Below are 18803 nucleotides of genomic sequence, written 5' to 3' on the forward strand. Positions count from 1 at the left end.
TCGAAGGCGATTCCTTGTTGTCTGACAACCTGTTTTTTTTACAGTCCACTGATTGGATTAGGATATTCCTATTAATTAACTCTCTGACAACGGAAAAAACTTTTCTTTGTTATTGGTTGAGTTTACCGCTTTGACCAGGTGTAATGTTCATATGATATACTTCGCACGCGCGCTCTTCCCACATCCAACATATTGAGCTTCAATTGTCAATGCCAGTAGTTTTGAGAGGGAGTTTATATATATAGATATGCCACAAATGAAAAAGTGGTCGGTTCGCGTAAGGCAAGGAAAGGCGTATGTATATGTTGCTGGAAAGCCGCTAACAAAGACAGGCGTCGAGTATCATCAGTGCTGCCGGCGTGAAAAATGAGGATAATAAGCCTCTCAATTAAGGTATGTATTAAGTTTCGATATTTTGAAACCTTTTTGATATTAGCTAGCTTTAGGCTTCTCGGATTTATAGTAGGTAGAAAGAAAAAACCCTCCTTTTTAAGAGCAAAGCTATAGGCTGGAAGAAAAATATAGCATTTATAAAGGCCTTATTTAAAGGCATGCTATGCACATGTATATATAGTTATATGTGTGATCAAATTGCTTGAGACTGTCGTTATCTATATTTGGTTACTGCTGAAATTCCATTTTTGCGCTGCGTTTTCATTTTGTTTCATTGGCGCTTCGTATATGATCCCTGTTTGCCCGAGAAAAAACGAAGTAGGCATGTCATTATTTATAGGGATTGAATAAAATGACAATGTCGGTGTCGTAGTACGAGTAAAGTACGAGTATGCAGCTGAATGTATGCAGTAGCGTAGGCAGCCCGACGATTTGTCATGCTATGCTAATATTTTGGTGTTCATTGACTGTGAAAACAATGAATTTATAAAGGCAGGAATAATTATAATAACTTGAAATTTATAGATAGCGGGACAAAATCTTTAGGCTGGCTACGCCACTGCATGTATGTGATCAATGTATATAAACACTCTCCTTATTATACAAGACCCTTGTCCCGGCGAGACTGTTTTGATACCAATAAAGTACTATATATAAATTAATAAATGCCTTTTATATAGCCTTGCGCTTAAGCGATATGCATACAGGCAATGCGTGAATGCCATGAAAACACAAATTTAGGTTTTTGTGGGCAAAAGGGGAACGTCATGAGTATTGAAAAGTTTTTTGTAAATTAAGGGGCGTAAAAAATAAATTTAAACAGATGATAGTTAGTAATTTGTTAGGCAACCGCCAACCATGTGGTGTGTGTTCCTGATTGTTCCAGTTTGTGGAGTATATATCCACAATCAAGCGTGATTTTTGGCACTTCACTTGATGCACGTAAATTTTAGAGGTTTCGATGCACGTAAAAGCGTAGCCTGCCGGGTACCTATAGTTGACTCATTTTGCTTTAATTTGAATTTGAAGTGTGTATAATTTCACTCGCAATTTCCTTTTATGTTGACAAACACAAGCAGAGCGGCTGGCCTCCTTCTGTCCAAACAATGCAGAAAATGTTACTGTGTACGCAATTCATGTAGCAGAATACTGTAGCTAATGGTTAATCGATGTCCTTTTTCACTCTGTAGGGAATATATTAGCAGGCATGAACGAGACTGTTGAAGCATTTGTTGTCTTCATGCATGCTTCGGTATCTGGGCGAATTCTGCCAGAACACTTCAACTTCACGTTTGGCAAGGTCCCAAAGTTCATTTGTGTCAATTCGGCAAACAGAGAATTTGAGACATGTTTGCGGCTGGTAGAAATGTTCAGTCACTCGGGTGACTGGATATTGGATGTTGATTTACCCGAAGGTATATATAATACGTTATATATATGTAAATAATATAATACGTTTCCCGCCTGGTACAGTATTGAACATTTATTATCATCTTTGTCAAATCTTTTTCTTGCAGCTGGCGGTGTTGCAGCAGTCACGATCAAACGCAATTGCCTCATTCTGGTAAAAACAGAAGAGGAGGAACGAGAGGCCAGGCGAAAGTTGAAAGAACTTTAGAACCTATAAATCTATATATATATTATATATCTTCATTGTGTGCTGGGTATTCCCGGCTCTACGTGCGAAAATATACAATAATGAAAATTTAATTAAGACAACTTACTTTTTAAATTGTCAGAATGTTCCTTTGCAATTTACAAAATATACTTCTAAATTGGTTTCACTTGACCATTGCCCATTCGACTTGCGTAGAGAATATAACCCGAATAATTGTAGATACAATGCACTGCGTAACTCGGACACCCCTATATGTCTCTCGCATTGAGATATAAGGGTTTCCGAAATTCGGACACCCCAATATGTCTCCCACATTGAAATATAAGGGTTTCCGAAATTCGGACACCCCTATATGTCTCTCACATTGAGATATAGGGGTTTCCGAAATTCGGACACCCTTATATGTCTCTCACATTGAGATATAAGGGTTTCCGAAATTCGGACACCCCTATATTTCTCTCGAATTGAGATACAGGGGTTTCCGAAATTCGGACACCCTTATATGTCTCTTATATTGAGAGACAGGGGTTTCCGAAATTCGGACACCCTTATATGTCTCTCACTTTGAGATATATAGAGTTTCCGAAATTCGGATACCCCTATATGTCTCTCTAAATTGAGATATAGGGGTTTCCGAAATTCGGAGATTTCCGAAATTGGAGTTGTGTCCGCAAAAAAAGCTATTTTAAAAAAAAAAAATTAAAAATCCGCAGAATTTTGTTAATTTCGCTAATATATGCGGAAAATTACAAGTTTGGAAATGTTCAAAATTTTTTGGAACACGTTATGGGTGCATGTTAATGATTAGGATAATGCATCCGAGGGGAATTTCATGCGCTAGCGGGGAATCGAATCCCGGTCTCCCGCGTGGCAGGCGAGAATTCTACCACTGAACCACCAGCGCAACGCCACAAACCGAGTCAATTTCGGCAATAACCTTACTCCGGATCCGCTGTATGAAACATATTTTGAATCAACGTATTTTGTTTTACAGGAGTTCATTTTGCGATGCATGTTCAAGAAAATGTTGGCATTACACCTATAAATTAGGTGCCATGCTAAACGAATCAAACTTAGAAATTCAATTTTTAATTTCGTAAAGAGGGATTTATCTTTTAACAATTGCTGGAAAAGATTTAAGGAAAGGCAGCAATTGGGGGATTAGCTCAAATGGTAGAGCGCGCGCTTAGCATGCGAGAGGTAGCGGGATCGACGCCCGCATCCTCCAAAATATTGTGCTTTGGATCTCAAATCATGCTTCAAAAAACCGTGGCTTTCAGTTGAATGTTTTTCGTAAAAATTTTAAAAATAATATTCATACCTAAGTTTTTAATATTATTATCAAAATTCTATTAACTATTGTATGACAAATATTGATTGATCAATAAAGAAGCTGGCCGTTATCAGCGTTCGATAGCACAGTTGGTAGAGCGGGGGACTGTAGATAAGTCAACAAACATCCCTAGGTCACTGGTTCAAATCTGGTTCGAAGGACGGTTCCATGGAAAAGATTTTGAAAAATATTTTACTTCCCTAAGTCAAATTTATATACTGGCAATGGAGTAGAAATTTATTAAATATATGAATGCATATTTATAACAACCTGACATTTTGAAATTGCCCAGTATGCTCCATTGTTGTGTGCAGCTAGTGAACTAGGTGGTTGATCGAAAACGCCTCAAGAATATGAATACACGTTTTAAGCTGTATGCCGAAATAGCTCAGGTGGGAGAGCGTCAGACTGAAGATCTGAAGGTCCCTGGTTCAATCCCGGGTTTCGGTAGGAAATAATTTGAAAGACTTTGTCGCTTAGCTTGGTATGTCTGCAATATTTTGAAAATAATGCTTTCATTTTTCGGTTTTCGCAAATAGTTTGTTTGGGTTATCAAATATAAAAAACCAAAATAGATAGGTGTTATTGTAACAATAGATTTCAATGCATTACGGCGGCTCTGGGGCATTAGCTCAAATGGAAGAGCGCGCGCTTTGCATGCGCGAGGTAGCGGGATCGATGCCCGCATCCTCCATATTTTTTTCCCTATTCAATCAATTAAAAACACATTAAATTCTCGAAAATGTGACACAACTTTATTCGTTCAAAATATCAATTTTCTTTTTAACAAACTCGATGAATGGCGATTCTTCCTAACCTTGTAAGTGTTCGTGTCCTGGAATATTACTCATTCAAGTGTTGATTGTATTGCCATAATCTCTTTTTCCCGGCCATAATTATAAAAACGGGTTTCCCACGCCGGGAATCAAACCCGGGCCATGGCGGTGAAAACGCCAGATCCTAGCCACTAGACCACATGGGAACTTGCTTTGTCTTACGTAACAATATAATTTTATTTTAAAATTACCCGTTTTTTCTGAAGATTTTGGTACGACACAGCAAGCGCAAAAGAGAAACCACAGGATGGGTGTTATTGATTAGGACAATGCATCCGAGGGGAATTTCATGCGCTAGCAAGGAAGCGAACCCGGGTCTTCCGGGTGGCAGGCGAGAATTCTACCACTGAACCACCAGCGCAACACCACATATTGTTGTCAATTTCGGCAATAAGCTTACTCCGGATCCGCTGTATGAAACATAATTTGAATCAACGTATTTTGTTTTACAGGAGTTAATTATGCGATGCATGTTCAAGAAAATGTTAGCTTTACACCTATAAATTAGGTGCCATTCTACACGAATGAAACTTAGAAATTCAATTTTTAATTTCGTAAAGAGGGATTTATCTTTTAACAATTGCTGGAAAAGATTTAAGGAAAGGCAGCAATTGGGGGATTAGCTCAAATGGTAGAGCGCGCGCTTAGCATGCCCGAGGTAACGGGATCGACGCCCGCATCCTCCAAAATATTGTGCTTTGGATCTCAAATCATGCTTCAAAAAACCGTGGCTTTCCGTTGAATGTTTTTCGTAAAAATTTTAAAATAATATTCATACCTAAGTTTTTAATAATATTATCAAAATTCTATTAAATATTGTATGACAAATATTGATTGATCAATAAAGAAGCTGGCCGTTATCAGCCTTCGATAGCTCAATTGGTAGAGCGGGGGACTGTAGATAAGTAAACAAACATCCCTAGGTCACTGGTTCAAATCCGGTTCGAAGAACAGTTCCATTGAAAAGATTTTGAAAAATATTTTACTTCCCTAAGTCAAATTTATATACTGGCAATGGAGTAGCAATTTATTAAATATATGTATGCATATTTATAACAACCTGACATTTTGAAATTGCCCAGTATGCTCCATTGTTGTGTGCAGCTAGTGAACTAGGTGGATGATCGAAAACGCCTCAAGAATATGAATACACCTTTTAAGCTGTATGCCGAAATAGCTCAGGTGGGAGAGCGTCAGACTGAAGATGTGAAGGTCCCTGGTTCAATCCCGGGTTTCGGCAGGAATTAATTTGAAAGACTTTGCGGGTTAGCTTGGTATATCTGCAATATATTGATAATAATGCTTTCATTTTGCGGTTTTCGCAAATAGTTTGTTTGGGTAATCAAATGTAAAAAAACAAAAATAGATATGTGTCATTGTAACAATAGATTTCAATGCGTTACCGCGGCTCTGGGGGATTAGCTCAAATGGAAGAGCGCGCGCTTTGCATGCGCGAGGTAGCGGGATCGATGCCCGCATCCTCCATATTTTTTTCCCTATTCAATCAATTAAAAACACATTAAATTCTCGAAAATGCGACACAACTTTATTCGTTCAAAATATCAATTTTCTTTTTAACAAGCTCGATGAATGGCGATTCTTCCTAACCTTGTCAGTGTTCGTGTCCTGGAATAATACTCATTCAAGTGTTGATTGTATTGCCATAATCTCTTTTTGCCGGCCATAATTTTAAAAATGGGTTTCCCACGCCAGATCCTAGCCACTAGACCACGTGGGAACTTGCTTTGCCTTACGTAACAATATCGTTTTATTTCAAAATTACCCTCTTTTCTGAAGATTTTGGTACGACACAGCAAGCGCAAAAGAGAAACCACACGATGGGTGCATGTTAATGATTAGGACAATGTATCCGAGGGGAATTTCATGCGCTGGCGGGGAATCGAACCCCGGTCTCCCGCGTGGCAGGCGAGAATTCTACCACTGAACCACCAGCGCAACACCACAAACCGAGTCAATTTCGGCAATAACCTTACTCCGGATCCGCTGTATGAAACATATTTTGAATCAACGTATTTTGTTTTACAGGAGTTCATTTTGCGATGCATGTTCAAGAAAATGTTGGCATTACACCTATAAATTAGGTGCCATTCTATACGAATGAAACTTAGAAATTCAATTTTTAATTTCGTAAAGAGGGATTTATCTTTTAACAATTGCTGGAAAAGATTTAAGGAAAGGCAGCAATGGGGGGATTAGCTCAAATGGTAGAGCGCGCGCTTAGCATGCGCGTGGTAGCGGGATCGACGCCCGCATCCTCCAAAATATTGTGCTTTGGATCTCAAATCATGCTTCAAAAAACCGTGGCTTTCCGTTGAATGTTTTTCGTAAAAATTTTTAAATTAATGTTCATACCTAAGTTTTTAATAATATTATCAAAATTCTATTAACTATTGTATGACAAATATTGATTGATCAATAAAGAAGCCGGCCGTTATCAGCTTTCGATAGCACAGTTGGTAGAGCGGGGGACTGTAGATAAGTAAACAAACATCCCTAGGTCACTGGCAACCTCGTACCCAGGGTCTTTTCTCTGTGCTCACTCTGGGGGGAACACCCGCTGAGAAAAGACCCTGGTATTGTTTGGTCACGTGTCTCCAATTATAATTTTATCCTTGGGGGGGGCTAGTTAATGCATATGTATTGTCGCCATGTTTTCAAACTCTAAATGCGGGCTTTTCCTTTCGTGTTTGCAATTTTCAATACAAAATAGTTTGTATAGCGAATTCATGTTAAAGCCAAAACAGGTGATTTGCTTAGAAAAGGTATTTTTTAATTCGGATGTTCTTGCGGTTTTACCAACTGGATACGGTAAATCATTGATTTTTTACTTGCTTCCTGCTCTGTTATTTGCGGCTAAGAACGGTGTTGCCAAATACACCGAACACATTGATTCTATAATCGTCGTCGTGTCGCCTTTAAATGCTCTAATGAAAGACCAGATTTCACGATTAAATGCGGGTATAATTCGTGCATCAGTCCTCGACGTTAGGAACGTAGCAGCAGAAGACTCTGAGGATGCGGAAGACAAAGATGATGGCATTAGATCTGATGTTGTTTGTGACTTTCCTCTTAATGACAAAATAAAACTTGAAGAAGGATATTATAATATTGTATTTGCACACCCTGAGTCGCTTGTTTCCTGTTTATATGGACGAAGATTGATGCGAAGCATTGTGTATCAAAAGAACGTTTGTGCTATTGTTGTTGATGAGTCCCATTGCATTTTAGAATGGTAAGTGTTTTATTACATAAAATACATTGTATTTTACCAAACTTTTCCTCCTATAAATCAAGTCTTGCAATTTCAAGTGCATAGTATATATTTATCATTTCAATGTGTTTTATATTTATATCAGGGGTAAAGATTTCAGAGTGGATTATGGAAATCTGGGTGCCTTGTGTGCCACATTTTCAAATGTACCTGTCATAGCCATGACTGCAACAGCAAACCGATATGATAGGGATTGTATCAAAAAATCCCTGGGCTTAAAATCATGTGTGGAAATCATTGGCAATCCTGATCGCATGAACATAACATACAAAAAGCATTTCAGAACTGGACCAGATATTGATTCTCTCACAGAAATCCTTACTCCTATAGCTGAAGGTTTGAAAAAACAGCAGATGTGCTATCCTTTGACAATAATCTACATCCCCTTGAAGTGGTGTGGGTTTGCATATAAACTGTTTGAATTTGTTCTGGGATGTGATCAATATTATCCCAAGGGAGGCAGACCAATTCCTGAAAACAGATTATTTGCACAGTTTCATTCGCCTCAAACTAAGGAGATGAAGGATGAAGTCTTGAAGCAGTTGACATGTGCTACAGGAAGCACAATCAGGGTTGTATTTGCAACAGTAGCCTTGGGGATGGGTGTTGATATCAAAGGCATCAGAAGTGTTGTGCATATCACTCCACCATACACAATACAAGCGTATGTTCAGGAAACTGGAAGAGCTGGGAGAGATGGAAATCATGCAACTGCAGTCCTATATTACAATAATCGGGATGTTGCAAAAAACAAACCGGGGATGCAAGAAGATATTCGAGTTTATTGTCAAAACAGAGGCACATGTCTCAGATATATGTTGCTGAAATCAATGGACACAGATGAAAGGTACATTAAACCACTTTCTCCCAAACACTTCTGTTGTAGTGTTTGTGGTGAAGAATGTGATTGTGCTAGTTGCACTTCATAGTTCCTATTTAAGAACAAATATAAAAAACATATGTAGTGCTGTGAAACATAATGTACATATTGATTAAGAAAGGAACATCTTGACTAAACTACATACAGTTTACCAATGCATTAAAAAGAACAAAACAAGAGACTCTCCAAAGATGGTTAACATTTTTATATGGTTTTTTTACTAACTTACAGTTGCCTGATGATGACTGAAACCTAGTTGAAACATTGAATAAAATTGTTAACCAATTTTGCAGTGTCTATTGCATTGTTTTTTTAATTACCCAATGGCAACTTTATTTTCACCAATACATGTAGTTTATATTGCTAATACTGTAGAAATTATTAATAGTAATTAATAGTAATTATACAATTATTATTATTCTAGTGTACAAAAAAAACTATTATATTTTTGTTAACATAAAAACATGGGTTCTATATACAATACTATACTCTATATACAATACTATACAATATATACAATATTTATAAATATATATATATATATATATATATATATATATATATATATATAAATATATAAATAAAGTGTTCTGAGTTCTACCTTAAGAGTTCTGATTTTCTTCTGGTTCATCAGTTTCTTCTCTGTCAGAATCTAAGTCACTGACAACAGGAAAATGTAATGCAATGTTCTTTTGATGTCTTTTCAACCATTCAGAAAACTTTACTTCATCAAAAGCACAAAGTGGGTTTGATGAAATTCCAGCAAATGTTGTATGTGATCTTCCTTGAACATACGAAAATGGCTTCAATTTGCGCAAATCAGCAAGAACTTTTTTTTCATCTTCCAATGAGGACTTGTGCGAGTGAGCTGATGATTTTTGTTTAATGGAAGCTTGGTTTTCAAAAACATCTACAATCTTACGGATTCCTCCAGCTGCCTTGCTCATCCTTTCGATGGCCTTCTTTGTCTTGTTTGCTCCCATCAAACTAATTAGCCCCTTCATGTCCCTGTTCCGGTTCTCTTGCAACAGGTCTATTTCAATGTTTTTACCACCACCTCCCTTCCAGTTGACTAGTGCAGCCCATTTACACAGATGTGACTCAGCAGGTGAGAGTAAAACTTCATTCTGGATGGTGGTAACTAGCATTTCAATTGCATATACATTAAATCCAGAAACAGATGAGAAGTAGTACAACATCTGTTTCTGGATTAATGCCAAATGTTCTCCATTCCCATATGCCACTGCATCTTTGCAATCAAATAGAACCATGAAGGATCGAAGAAGATTGACAGAATAATTAAAAATGCCATCTGATGAGTTGTTGTCTGAGGTATTTTCCTCTAAACTGTCAACATCGCTGCATGAAGTGTCTTGGAAAACATACTCATCCAAGAACTTGTCTAAGACAGTCATTAGGTGGGTTTTTTTTTCTTCTTCACTCAAATCCTCTTGATCAGGCAATGGATTATTTTCCTTTGGAGAATCGTTTACATTTTCCATCTTGAAGAACTCTAGCAATGCTTCAACAAGATAGCAATTGCCAACACTCATGAACAGCTGCTCACAGTCTTCATAATGTTTTATATCGACTGTAACATTTCTCCTGTTGAGTACCTCTCGGAAGTATCTAATGGTACCTGCTTCTCTTCCAGAGTTCTTGTAGAGTCTTTTGAAGACAGACTACAAATATAATGCAAGTTTTATTTAACTTTATGTTCTATGTAGTATTAGGGCAAGATGCAAGATATCAATGTAATAGTATTGTAACAGGTAGTAGGTGTGGTAACAAGATCCAATATTGGACCCTATTTTTTTGAAAAATTCACCATAAATCAATCATAAGACATGATGTCTTCATGCAACCAGAAAAATCAAATCTAGCTTTGGTTAATTCTTCCTGAAAAACCTGAGATTGCTTTTTTCGAGGTTTTTATATGTTAAAAACAAATAAATTTGTTCAACATGTATTTTAAAACCTTTCAGGATTATAAACAACTGCTGGTAGTGTCAATGATATAAAAGAGTAACATAACACAATTTTGTAACAGAAAAATCATATCCATGACCAAGAATTTACCTTTAAGAAACTTCTTTTAGCATGCCATCCAACAATGCGATACGGGTACAAATGATCCAGTCGTTGTTTGGGTGTATGGCATCCAGAGCGAAGATCTCGTGCTCCAGCAAACCTTACTCGGGTCAACTCATCACCAAAACAGGGAATTTTCACACCTTCTAAAGGATCAGTTTGGGAACCAACTGGTGGAATATGTGATCGTGGTTGATCTGGGCGTGTGGGCACCTGAACAATAGGATGGGAAGCTGTAGATGGAGATTGATCAAAGTTGTATATGCCACTAGCTTTGCACACATCCTCTGTCCATTGCTCCAATTGATCCAAAACATCCACACAGTCACTGTACTTTTTTTCATCCTTCATGAGAACTGGAAGGGTCATAATTTCGGATTTCAAAGCTGTCTTCTCAGAATTTTCATGAAGTACAAGATCCTCTGGAATGTAGGACTTTAAACCAAATAGTTCAGTGAACTTTTGAACCAGGATTCTCGCAATGAATACTTTATACCGATTCCGAATTGTTGTCATTTCTGCATCTGACAATGAAACAATTTCACGAAAATTGCAAGTTGCGATATCTTTCTGTGGACCATTGTCAGGTAAGTGGTCACTTGGCACTCTGTTGAAACACCATGCTAGTTGCACATGCATGCACACTCTTGTTTTGATGGTCTGCTCTCATGTCATGCACTTTCTCTTCCCAATCTATGTTATCAACCACATAGACAAATTTCATCCCAGATTTGACCAACTCGACAGCACGATCCAAAAAATGTTTCCCAATATCGTCAAGCACAACATATTTGTTAGAAAAACTCAAACAGAGCCCATATTTGTTGAATCGATCAATCAACTAAAAGTAAGTAGATTAACATGTATAAATATGTATCCCTGATGGCATGAATCGTAATAAATATTTTCACTACCTGGTAATTAAAAAAATTTCAGCTAAAATTCAAATGCATTTTTTCAAAGTTTCAGAGGATAAACATCAAAATAATACAAGGTTTTTACCAATATAAGTATGATAGTTGTAGCTTGATTAACACAACCAGTAATAACAAATAGCATTCATAATAATCACTTCTATGTGAACATAAGCTGAATAAAAGGAATGCATTATGCATGACAATTTGTCTATGATTGGGTTTTAATAGTAACAGCACAGTTAGAAATTCAAAGATCTAAATAATCAAACCTACAAAAAGTTAAAAACCTTGCGGTATGACTATTGTGCTAACTATTAATCAAACAAACTTCAAATTATAAATATGGATTTAAAAGAACATACATTTTTAGTTGCTTTCCCTTCTGTCAGAGAATGGTGTTGATTCTTTGAATGCGGCTCAAGTGATGACATCTCACAAACATGATAATGCCGTAAATTAGGGAAATTGGCGGTAGTTTATTTCCTGCATCCAAAATAGAACAATCGAGCAAACTTGACAATATTTTTGCAACATTAGGACACCTCGTCGAGAGCTCATTTACCACTTCTGTCATCCAGTTTGACTGACTTAATCCTGCGTATGTTCCATTCCTTAGCACGGATGGCTCGTCTTTACGGGCAATATTAATCAGTTCTCTGTTCGCCTCGTTTAATATTTTCATCCAACGCAGTTATATTCTTAACAAATCAAACGCGGTTTTACTAAATAGCGACACGTTCAAACATACAATATTTTTTTTGCGGCATTTGTAGTAATATAACACAAGATTTCAAAGCTATATCAATGTTTTCTTTATATTTTACATGAATTATTAATAAGACGCAATATGTAAATTTGAGAGGCAGCTTTATGAGTTTATGTAAATATACACGACCAACTTTAACAACATGTAATACCTCTTTATCAGAAGATGGAACTTGTACCCCAAAATTGAGCGAAGTTCTTGCTGAAGGCCCAGATGTGTGCAAACGAGTTCTTGGTGGTTGGGATGCCGACGGTGAGGCTTCTAGGCACCGTTTCACTCTTGTTTCACAAGGTTGTTGCTGGCGAAATTCGTTCTGTGTTTTTCTTACAACTTCTCGAAATTCTTTAATGTGTTTAGTCTGCGCCCGCATGGTCGACACAACAGATGAGGCAAACTTGGATCTCGCAACAACGGATGGCCGCACAATTGCTCTACAGTCCTCAATAATTCTTCGTTTAGTGTACTAAATAAATTTTTGCGATGATTCACGTCACCAATAGATCGACAAAGTCTACAGGACAACGGGTCAATCGAAGAATTTCTTGCTCGATAAATTTTTTTCGGTGTTTCCTTCGAAGCCATCGGGATAAAAGACTTTTTGGCTTTTGTCACCCGAAACATGTGCTTCTGCTTATGAAATTTGATATGAAACTTGATATGTTGCCGCGATGCACAGCTTAATAATGCAAATATAACAGAGTTCATATCTCCGTATTATTCAACTCGCATTATACTCGCAGTTCGAAACTTCGAACAAAAGTTCGCTCAAATCATAATAATACTCAGCCACCCGCCCCTTGTATAATTTTTTTGTAACCTCCCAGAATCTGGGAGACACGTGACCAAACAATACCAGGGTCTTTTCTCAGCGGGTGTTCCCCCCAGAGTGAGCACAGAGAAAAGACCCTGGGTACGAGGTTGGGTCACTGGTTCAAATCCGGTTCGAAGGACAGTTCCATGGAAAAGATTTTGAAAAATATTTTACTTCCTAAGTCAAATTTATATACTGGCAATGGAGTAGAAATTTATTAAATATATGAATGCATATTTATAACAACCTGACATTTTGAAATTGCCCACGGTATGCTCCATTGTTGTGTGCAGCTAGTGAACTAGGTGGATGATCGAAAACGCCTCAAGAATATGAATACACGTTTTAAGCTGTATGCCGAAATAGCTCAGGTGGGACAGCGTCAGACTGAAGATCTGAAGGTCCCTGGTTCAATCCCGGGTTTCGGCAGGAAATAATTTGAAAGACTTTGCGGGTTAGCTTCGTATGTCTGCAATACAGGGTGTATAAAAAAAAAGGTAATCCAACTTCAACACGCTATTGTACGTGAACTACTCAGTCTATGAACGAATTTTTTTCACTTTCGGAAAGATCAGGATTTTAACTATCGGATGACATGTTTTTAATACGAAATGGTGAAAAAGTGAGCACATACGAGGCTGATAAAAAATGTTAGTCGCAATCGCATATTTTTACCTTTGAGCCTAATTAAAGCAGTGCATAACAAAAGAAAAGAGCAATTAATCACGAACATGTCACAGCTTACACTGGTTTTATCACTTTTATGCCGCATTGCTTGGAATGTTCTCCTGATGTGATTTATTCATACTTAATATGCATATGCGGTTAGTTTATTCAAAAGCAAAATTCTTCAATTAATCCCAAAGAGAGTTAATTTTCAATGGTTTTAGTCCCAACTCTCAGAGGTGAAAATATGCGATTTTGACTAACACTTTTTATCGGCCTCCTATTTGCTCATTTTTTCACCATTTGGTATCAAAAACATGTTATTCGATAGTTAAAAGCCTAAACTTTCGGAATGTGAAAAAAATTCGTTAATAGAATGAGTAGTTCACGTACAATAGCGCACCAAAGTTGGATTACCTTTTTTTTTATACACCCTGTATATGTGTAATATGTACATGTAATATATGTAATATCGAGTTGTAATATGTCGTTGTCAGACAATGTGTGTCTTGCCTGGACGGGAGAATACGATCTATTAAAGAAGTTTGTATCTGAAGACTTAAAGTTAATTGGAGTATGGGATCAACCAGGCGGCGACAAGAAAGTATTTAAATCATCTAATACTTCGATTTCTTGGCGAAGATCTAAATGTTTGCTCTACATAGATGGCCCCGAAGCGAGTGATATCACACAGCTTATATGTTCCAAAATTGTGGGAAGTTTAAATGCTGTAAGTAGACCTAACGACACTAATAAAGACACAAATATCTCAGACTTTTCATGTCAGACGGCGGCCGATCTGCAACCTTGTTTATGCAAATGCGTAGATGTTTGTCGCGATATCAAAGATCTTAAGTCGAGTCAAAGTGCTAGTAATGAGGCTATTCAGGCGTTGTCAGAAACTGTTGATCTCATTGCTGAGACTTGTGCTGATTTTCACGGGAAGTCCTACATTGAACCAAAACGAAAAAACAAGTCTCACGCTGTTAAGAGCCTACATGAATCGCTTCACGAATTTGAATTGCATATATCTGATAATGAACAAAACACATTTGAGACAATAGAAATTATTGAAGCAACTAATTCTATTGAACCCAAGATCAAAAACACTGCGGTACAAATTCAGACTAACCCAGATCCTCTTTTGGAAAACGTAATCGAGAGTCCAAACTCGACTGAAGAAAGTGTGTCTATGGCTACTGAGTTTATACCGAGTCGCAACGCAACTAGAAAAAACAACTTAAATGTACCTACTCAGTTGGCTACCACTACTGCTCCCCTACCGAAACATTTGACACCATGTCCCTTCCTTCGCAGAAAAGGCTATTGTCTAAAAGGTTCAAAGTGTGATTTTTTCCATCAATTAGACCCACATCGGCGCAATAAATTCTCTCAACCACATAGTACAGCACCTCTGTCTATTAATCCAATGTCATCTTTCCCCACCTGGTCTTCATCAAGAATGAGTCCCCCTTTTTTTCGGGCCCACATGAACTACCCATATATTCCACCGCAAATAGGATTTCCTCCATTCAACGGTACGAGGCCACCTATCTTCCACCCTTGTATGGACTACCCCTACCATCCCCTTCCACTAATGGGAATCCCTACAAGGCCTCCTCATTACTAAAACCCTCCACGGTCGGTAATGGTAAGATGCCTAGCTCTACACCACCCCATGATACTATGTGTCTCCCTAACATGTCTACTTCCACCACCCCAAGACAGGATGTTGAATCGTCTAAATTATATTTGCCTAAGCTATTGTTATCAAATGCTCGTTCCTTAGCCCCTAAAATTGATGAACTCGAACAGGTTGCGAAATTGAATGAGGCTAATATTATTTGTATTACCGAAACGTGGTTGTCGCCGAATATACCTGATTCCGCCTTATTATTACCTAATTTTTTTTATTTCGTAATGACCGTGAATTTTCGAGTGGTGGCGGTGTCTGTATTTATGTCAGCTGTGAAATCTCCTGTACGAGACTTAAAAAGTTTGAGAACCCCAATATTGAATCCTTGTGGTTGTCGTTAAGACCTAAACGACTACCCAGATCCATCTCAATTATTCTTGTGGCTGCTATATACCACACGACATCATCTGGTGCATCTGAGAACTGGGATTTATACAATCATATCCAAAGTAACGTCGACATATTTCTTAGAGACCACCCCGATGCCATTGTTTTGATTACAGGTGATTTCAATCCAACCAGCACTGGCTTCGACGTTAATCGTGTTAGGAGGCTAACAGGTCTCTCTCAAATAATACGCGTGGGTACTAGAGAAAACGCTATATTGGATTGGTGTCTAACTAATGCAAAGAAGTCTACCTTGGATGTTTCTAAACTGCCCCCTCTTGGTCTTAGTGATCATAACACCATCCTAATTAAACCTTACTTAAATAAACAACCTATTCAAGCGAACAAATCTGTGCTGAAAAGGGATCTTAGAGTTAGCAATTTACGACTTTTTGGTCAATGGATTACTGCTTACGATTGGTCTGATGTTTTATCAACTTCAGACTGTGAAGAAAAGTATGCTAAATTTGATGAAATGATTACTTTCGCAGTTGATTACTTTTTTCCAGTTAAGAAAACTAAAATTAAAAAGTCAGACAAACAGTGGATGACCCCTGCCTTAAAAGTTGCAATATCCAAACGTCAAAAAGCATTTTTCAAATATGGGAAGACGTCGAAAGCCTTTAAATATTGGCGAAATTTAGTCCAACATGATGTTAAAATTGCACGGGCTAAATATTATTGGAAATCAGTAGAAAAACTGAAAGACGGTAATCCATCTAAGTGGTGGAGAGAAGTTAAAAGCTTGGGTGGTTTGTCGTCTACTAATACATGGCACCAACAGTTAATAGGTGATGACAACCCTTCTGTAACACATCTGGCTGAGTCATTTAATGATTTCCTGGTCAACCTTACCTCTCACTTTTCCCCGCTTACACGTGATACCAGCTCCATCGACCCCGACGTACCACACCAGTTCCTCGTCAATCCTGGGATTGTTTTGTCATCCCTTCGTCAGATTAAGACCAATAAGTCCACAGGACCAGATAGAATTCCTAATATACTGCTCAAAATGTTTGCTATCGAATTTGCTCCTGTTCTGGCTGATATATACAATTCATCAATACAACAAGGAATTTTTCCACATCAACTAAAGCGTGCTGTCGTTATTCCAGTTCCGAAAGTGTCACCCCCAGCAACCCTCGAGAACGATCTGCGTCCAATTTCTCTAACATCCCAAGTGGCAAAGGTTTTAGAAGGTTTTACCCTTAAATCCTTGTTGTCGCAAGTTGCTAACAAAATGGACCCTAAACAATTTTCCCTTCCGAGAAAATCCACAACCCATGCCTTGGTCTACCTATTACACTCAGTCTTAGCAGCTCTCGAGTCAGGCCAGTGCTCTATTACAATATTCTTTGCAGATTTTAGAAAAGGTTTTGACCTGGTTGACCATAATATTATAATTGAAGAATTAAAGCGTCTCGATGTCCATCCTTCTATTGTTCGGTGGATCAAGGATTTTCTTACTGGCCGCGAACAACGTGTAAAAATTGACAATTGCTATTCCTCATGGAAGAAAACTAATGGTGGTTTACCGCAAGGTACCAAACTTGGACCCATTTTGTTTGCAATTCTCGTCAACCAGCTTCTAAATAACTGGCAGGGCCGTATCAAATTTGTAGACGATTCGACAGCTTTTGAGATCATTCCGCGGGGTTCGCCTAGTTTTCTACCCATAATTGTAAATGAGATTTCCCTGTTCGCCATGAAAAGAGGAATGGAACTCAATCCAAAAAAATGTAAGGAGATGATTATAAGCTTCTTGAAATATAACCATACCTCCTTCAGTCCTATCTACGTTGCAGGCGTTCCTATAGAGCTTGTGTCTACATTCAAGTTACTCGGCGTTCATTTGTCTAATGATCTTACATGGAATACCCACGTTGATTATATAATTAAAAAGGCTAATTCACGATTATATTCTCTTCGCAAATTACGGAAAGCTGGTTTAAAACAATCCGACCTGTCCATGGTATATTGTTCCTTCGTCCGTTCGCTACTGGAGTATGCATCGCCATCGTGGGCTACCTTGTCATCCGCATTGTCAGATGAAATTGAATCTATCCAACGGCGTGCTCTCAAAATTATTTACCCGACGTTGTCATATGCTGATGCGCTTGTTGTTACAGGACTTGATAATTTGATAAATCGTAGAGACGTGGCTTGCAAACTGTTCGTTCATAGGTTAAGGGAATCCAAGACACACTTTTGTAATCCATTAGAATCTATTGTTAAAGTAGAATCCCAAGAACCCGCTCATGATTATTATCTACGAAATCAAAACAATATTCGATCTCCACCGCTTATATGCACTGAGCGGTTTCGTAACTTTGTTACAGTTAAGTATAATATTTAAAAAAATAATATTGAACTACAATATTCAAATTCCATTTTAATCTAGCTAAGTATGTAAATAAGTCATTTTACCGTTGTATATAACTTCTCAATTAGGCCTACCTATGTAGACTATATTGATGATTATTTTATAAATTATTAATATTCTGTAACACTTTACAATATTTAATACCCTATGTAACGATAATCGTGTAATTCAGTTTGTACTGCGATACGATTTTAATAAACTAATAAAAAAAAAAAGAAAAAAAAAAAATATATTAAAATAATGCTTTCATTTTGCGGTATTCGCAAATAGTTTGTTTGGGTAATCAAATGTAAAAAAACCAAAATAGATATGTGTCATTGTAACAATAGATTTCAATGCATTACCGCGGCTCTGGGGGATTAGCTCAAATGGAAGAGCGCGCGCTTTACATGCGCGAGGTAGCGGGATCGATGCCCGCATCCTCCATATTTTTTTCCCTATTCAATCAATTAAAAACACATTAAATTCTCGAAAATGTGACACAACTTTATTTGTTCAAAATATCAATTTTCTTTTGACCAAGCTCGATGAATGGCGATTCTTCCTAACCTTGTCAGTGTTCGTGTCCTGGAATAATACTCATTCAAGTGTTGATTGTATTGCCGTATTGCCATAATGTCTTTTTGCCGGCCATAATTTTAAAAACGGGTTTCCCACGTCGGGAATCGAACTCGGGCCATGGCGGTGAAAACGCCAGATCCTAGCCACTAGACCACATGGGAACTTGCTATGCC

General features: G+C 37.7%; 1 protein-coding gene, 1 long non-coding RNA gene and 12 other non-coding genes across 14 annotated transcripts; 10 read left to right on the forward strand and 4 right to left on the reverse strand.

Moving 5' to 3' along the window:
• The first annotated feature begins 55 nt into the window (after window positions 1-55).
• LOC114542894 lies at window positions 56-2072 on the forward strand. Its single transcript, XR_003689810.1, has 3 exons — window positions 56-393; window positions 1584-1808; window positions 1911-2072. It is a non-coding gene; the product is annotated as an uncharacterized LOC114542894 (long non-coding RNA).
• A 772-nt stretch (window positions 2073-2844) lies between these two features.
• Window positions 2845-2915, reverse strand: Trnag-gcc. The gene has a single exon. It is a non-coding gene; the product is annotated as a tRNA-Gly (tRNA).
• Window positions 2916-3418: 503 nt separating this feature from the next.
• On the forward strand, window positions 3419-3505 carry Trnay-gua. The gene is given in 2 exon segments: window positions 3419-3455; window positions 3470-3505. It is a non-coding gene; the product is annotated as a tRNA-Tyr (tRNA).
• A 216-nt stretch (window positions 3506-3721) lies between these two features.
• Trnaf-gaa lies at window positions 3722-3794 on the forward strand. The gene has a single exon. It is a non-coding gene; the product is annotated as a tRNA-Phe (tRNA).
• A 460-nt stretch (window positions 3795-4254) lies between these two features.
• Window positions 4255-4326, reverse strand: Trnae-uuc. Its single transcript has one exon. It is a non-coding gene; the product is annotated as a tRNA-Glu (tRNA).
• A 718-nt stretch (window positions 4327-5044) lies between these two features.
• Window positions 5045-5131, forward strand: Trnay-gua. Its single transcript is given in 2 exon segments — window positions 5045-5081; window positions 5096-5131. It is a non-coding gene; the product is annotated as a tRNA-Tyr (tRNA).
• Window positions 5132-5347: 216 nt separating this feature from the next.
• On the forward strand, window positions 5348-5420 carry Trnaf-gaa. The gene has a single exon. It is a non-coding gene; the product is annotated as a tRNA-Phe (tRNA).
• A 172-nt stretch (window positions 5421-5592) lies between these two features.
• Trnaa-ugc lies at window positions 5593-5665 on the forward strand. The gene has a single exon. It is a non-coding gene; the product is annotated as a tRNA-Ala (tRNA).
• A 400-nt stretch (window positions 5666-6065) lies between these two features.
• Trnag-gcc lies at window positions 6066-6136 on the reverse strand. The gene has a single exon. It is a non-coding gene; the product is annotated as a tRNA-Gly (tRNA).
• A 251-nt stretch (window positions 6137-6387) lies between these two features.
• On the forward strand, window positions 6388-6460 carry Trnaa-agc. The gene has a single exon. It is a non-coding gene; the product is annotated as a tRNA-Ala (tRNA).
• A 451-nt stretch (window positions 6461-6911) lies between these two features.
• Window positions 6912-8584, forward strand: LOC114542893 (ATP-dependent DNA helicase RecQ-like). Its single transcript, XM_028562271.1, has 2 exons — window positions 6912-7433; window positions 7558-8584. Exons 1-2 carry the CDS (start codon window positions 6928-6930, stop codon window positions 8399-8401), a joined length of 1350 nt encoding a protein of 449 aa, XP_028418072.1. The 5' UTR covers window positions 6912-6927; the 3' UTR covers window positions 8402-8584.
• A 4709-nt stretch (window positions 8585-13293) lies between these two features.
• On the forward strand, window positions 13294-13366 carry Trnaf-gaa. The gene has a single exon. It is a non-coding gene; the product is annotated as a tRNA-Phe (tRNA).
• Window positions 13367-18422: 5056 nt separating this feature from the next.
• On the forward strand, window positions 18423-18495 carry Trnav-uac. The gene has a single exon. It is a non-coding gene; the product is annotated as a tRNA-Val (tRNA).
• A 224-nt stretch (window positions 18496-18719) lies between these two features.
• Window positions 18720-18791, reverse strand: Trnae-uuc. Its single transcript has one exon. It is a non-coding gene; the product is annotated as a tRNA-Glu (tRNA).
• Between the last annotated feature and the right edge of the window lie 12 nt (window positions 18792-18803).

This window comes from Dendronephthya gigantea, unplaced genomic scaffold (assembly GCF_004324835.1).
Source record: "Dendronephthya gigantea isolate DGI-Jeju-01 unplaced genomic scaffold, DenGig_1.0 000411F, whole genome shotgun sequence".
Classification (NCBI taxonomy): Eukaryota; Metazoa; Cnidaria; class Anthozoa; order Malacalcyonacea; family Nephtheidae; genus Dendronephthya; species Dendronephthya gigantea.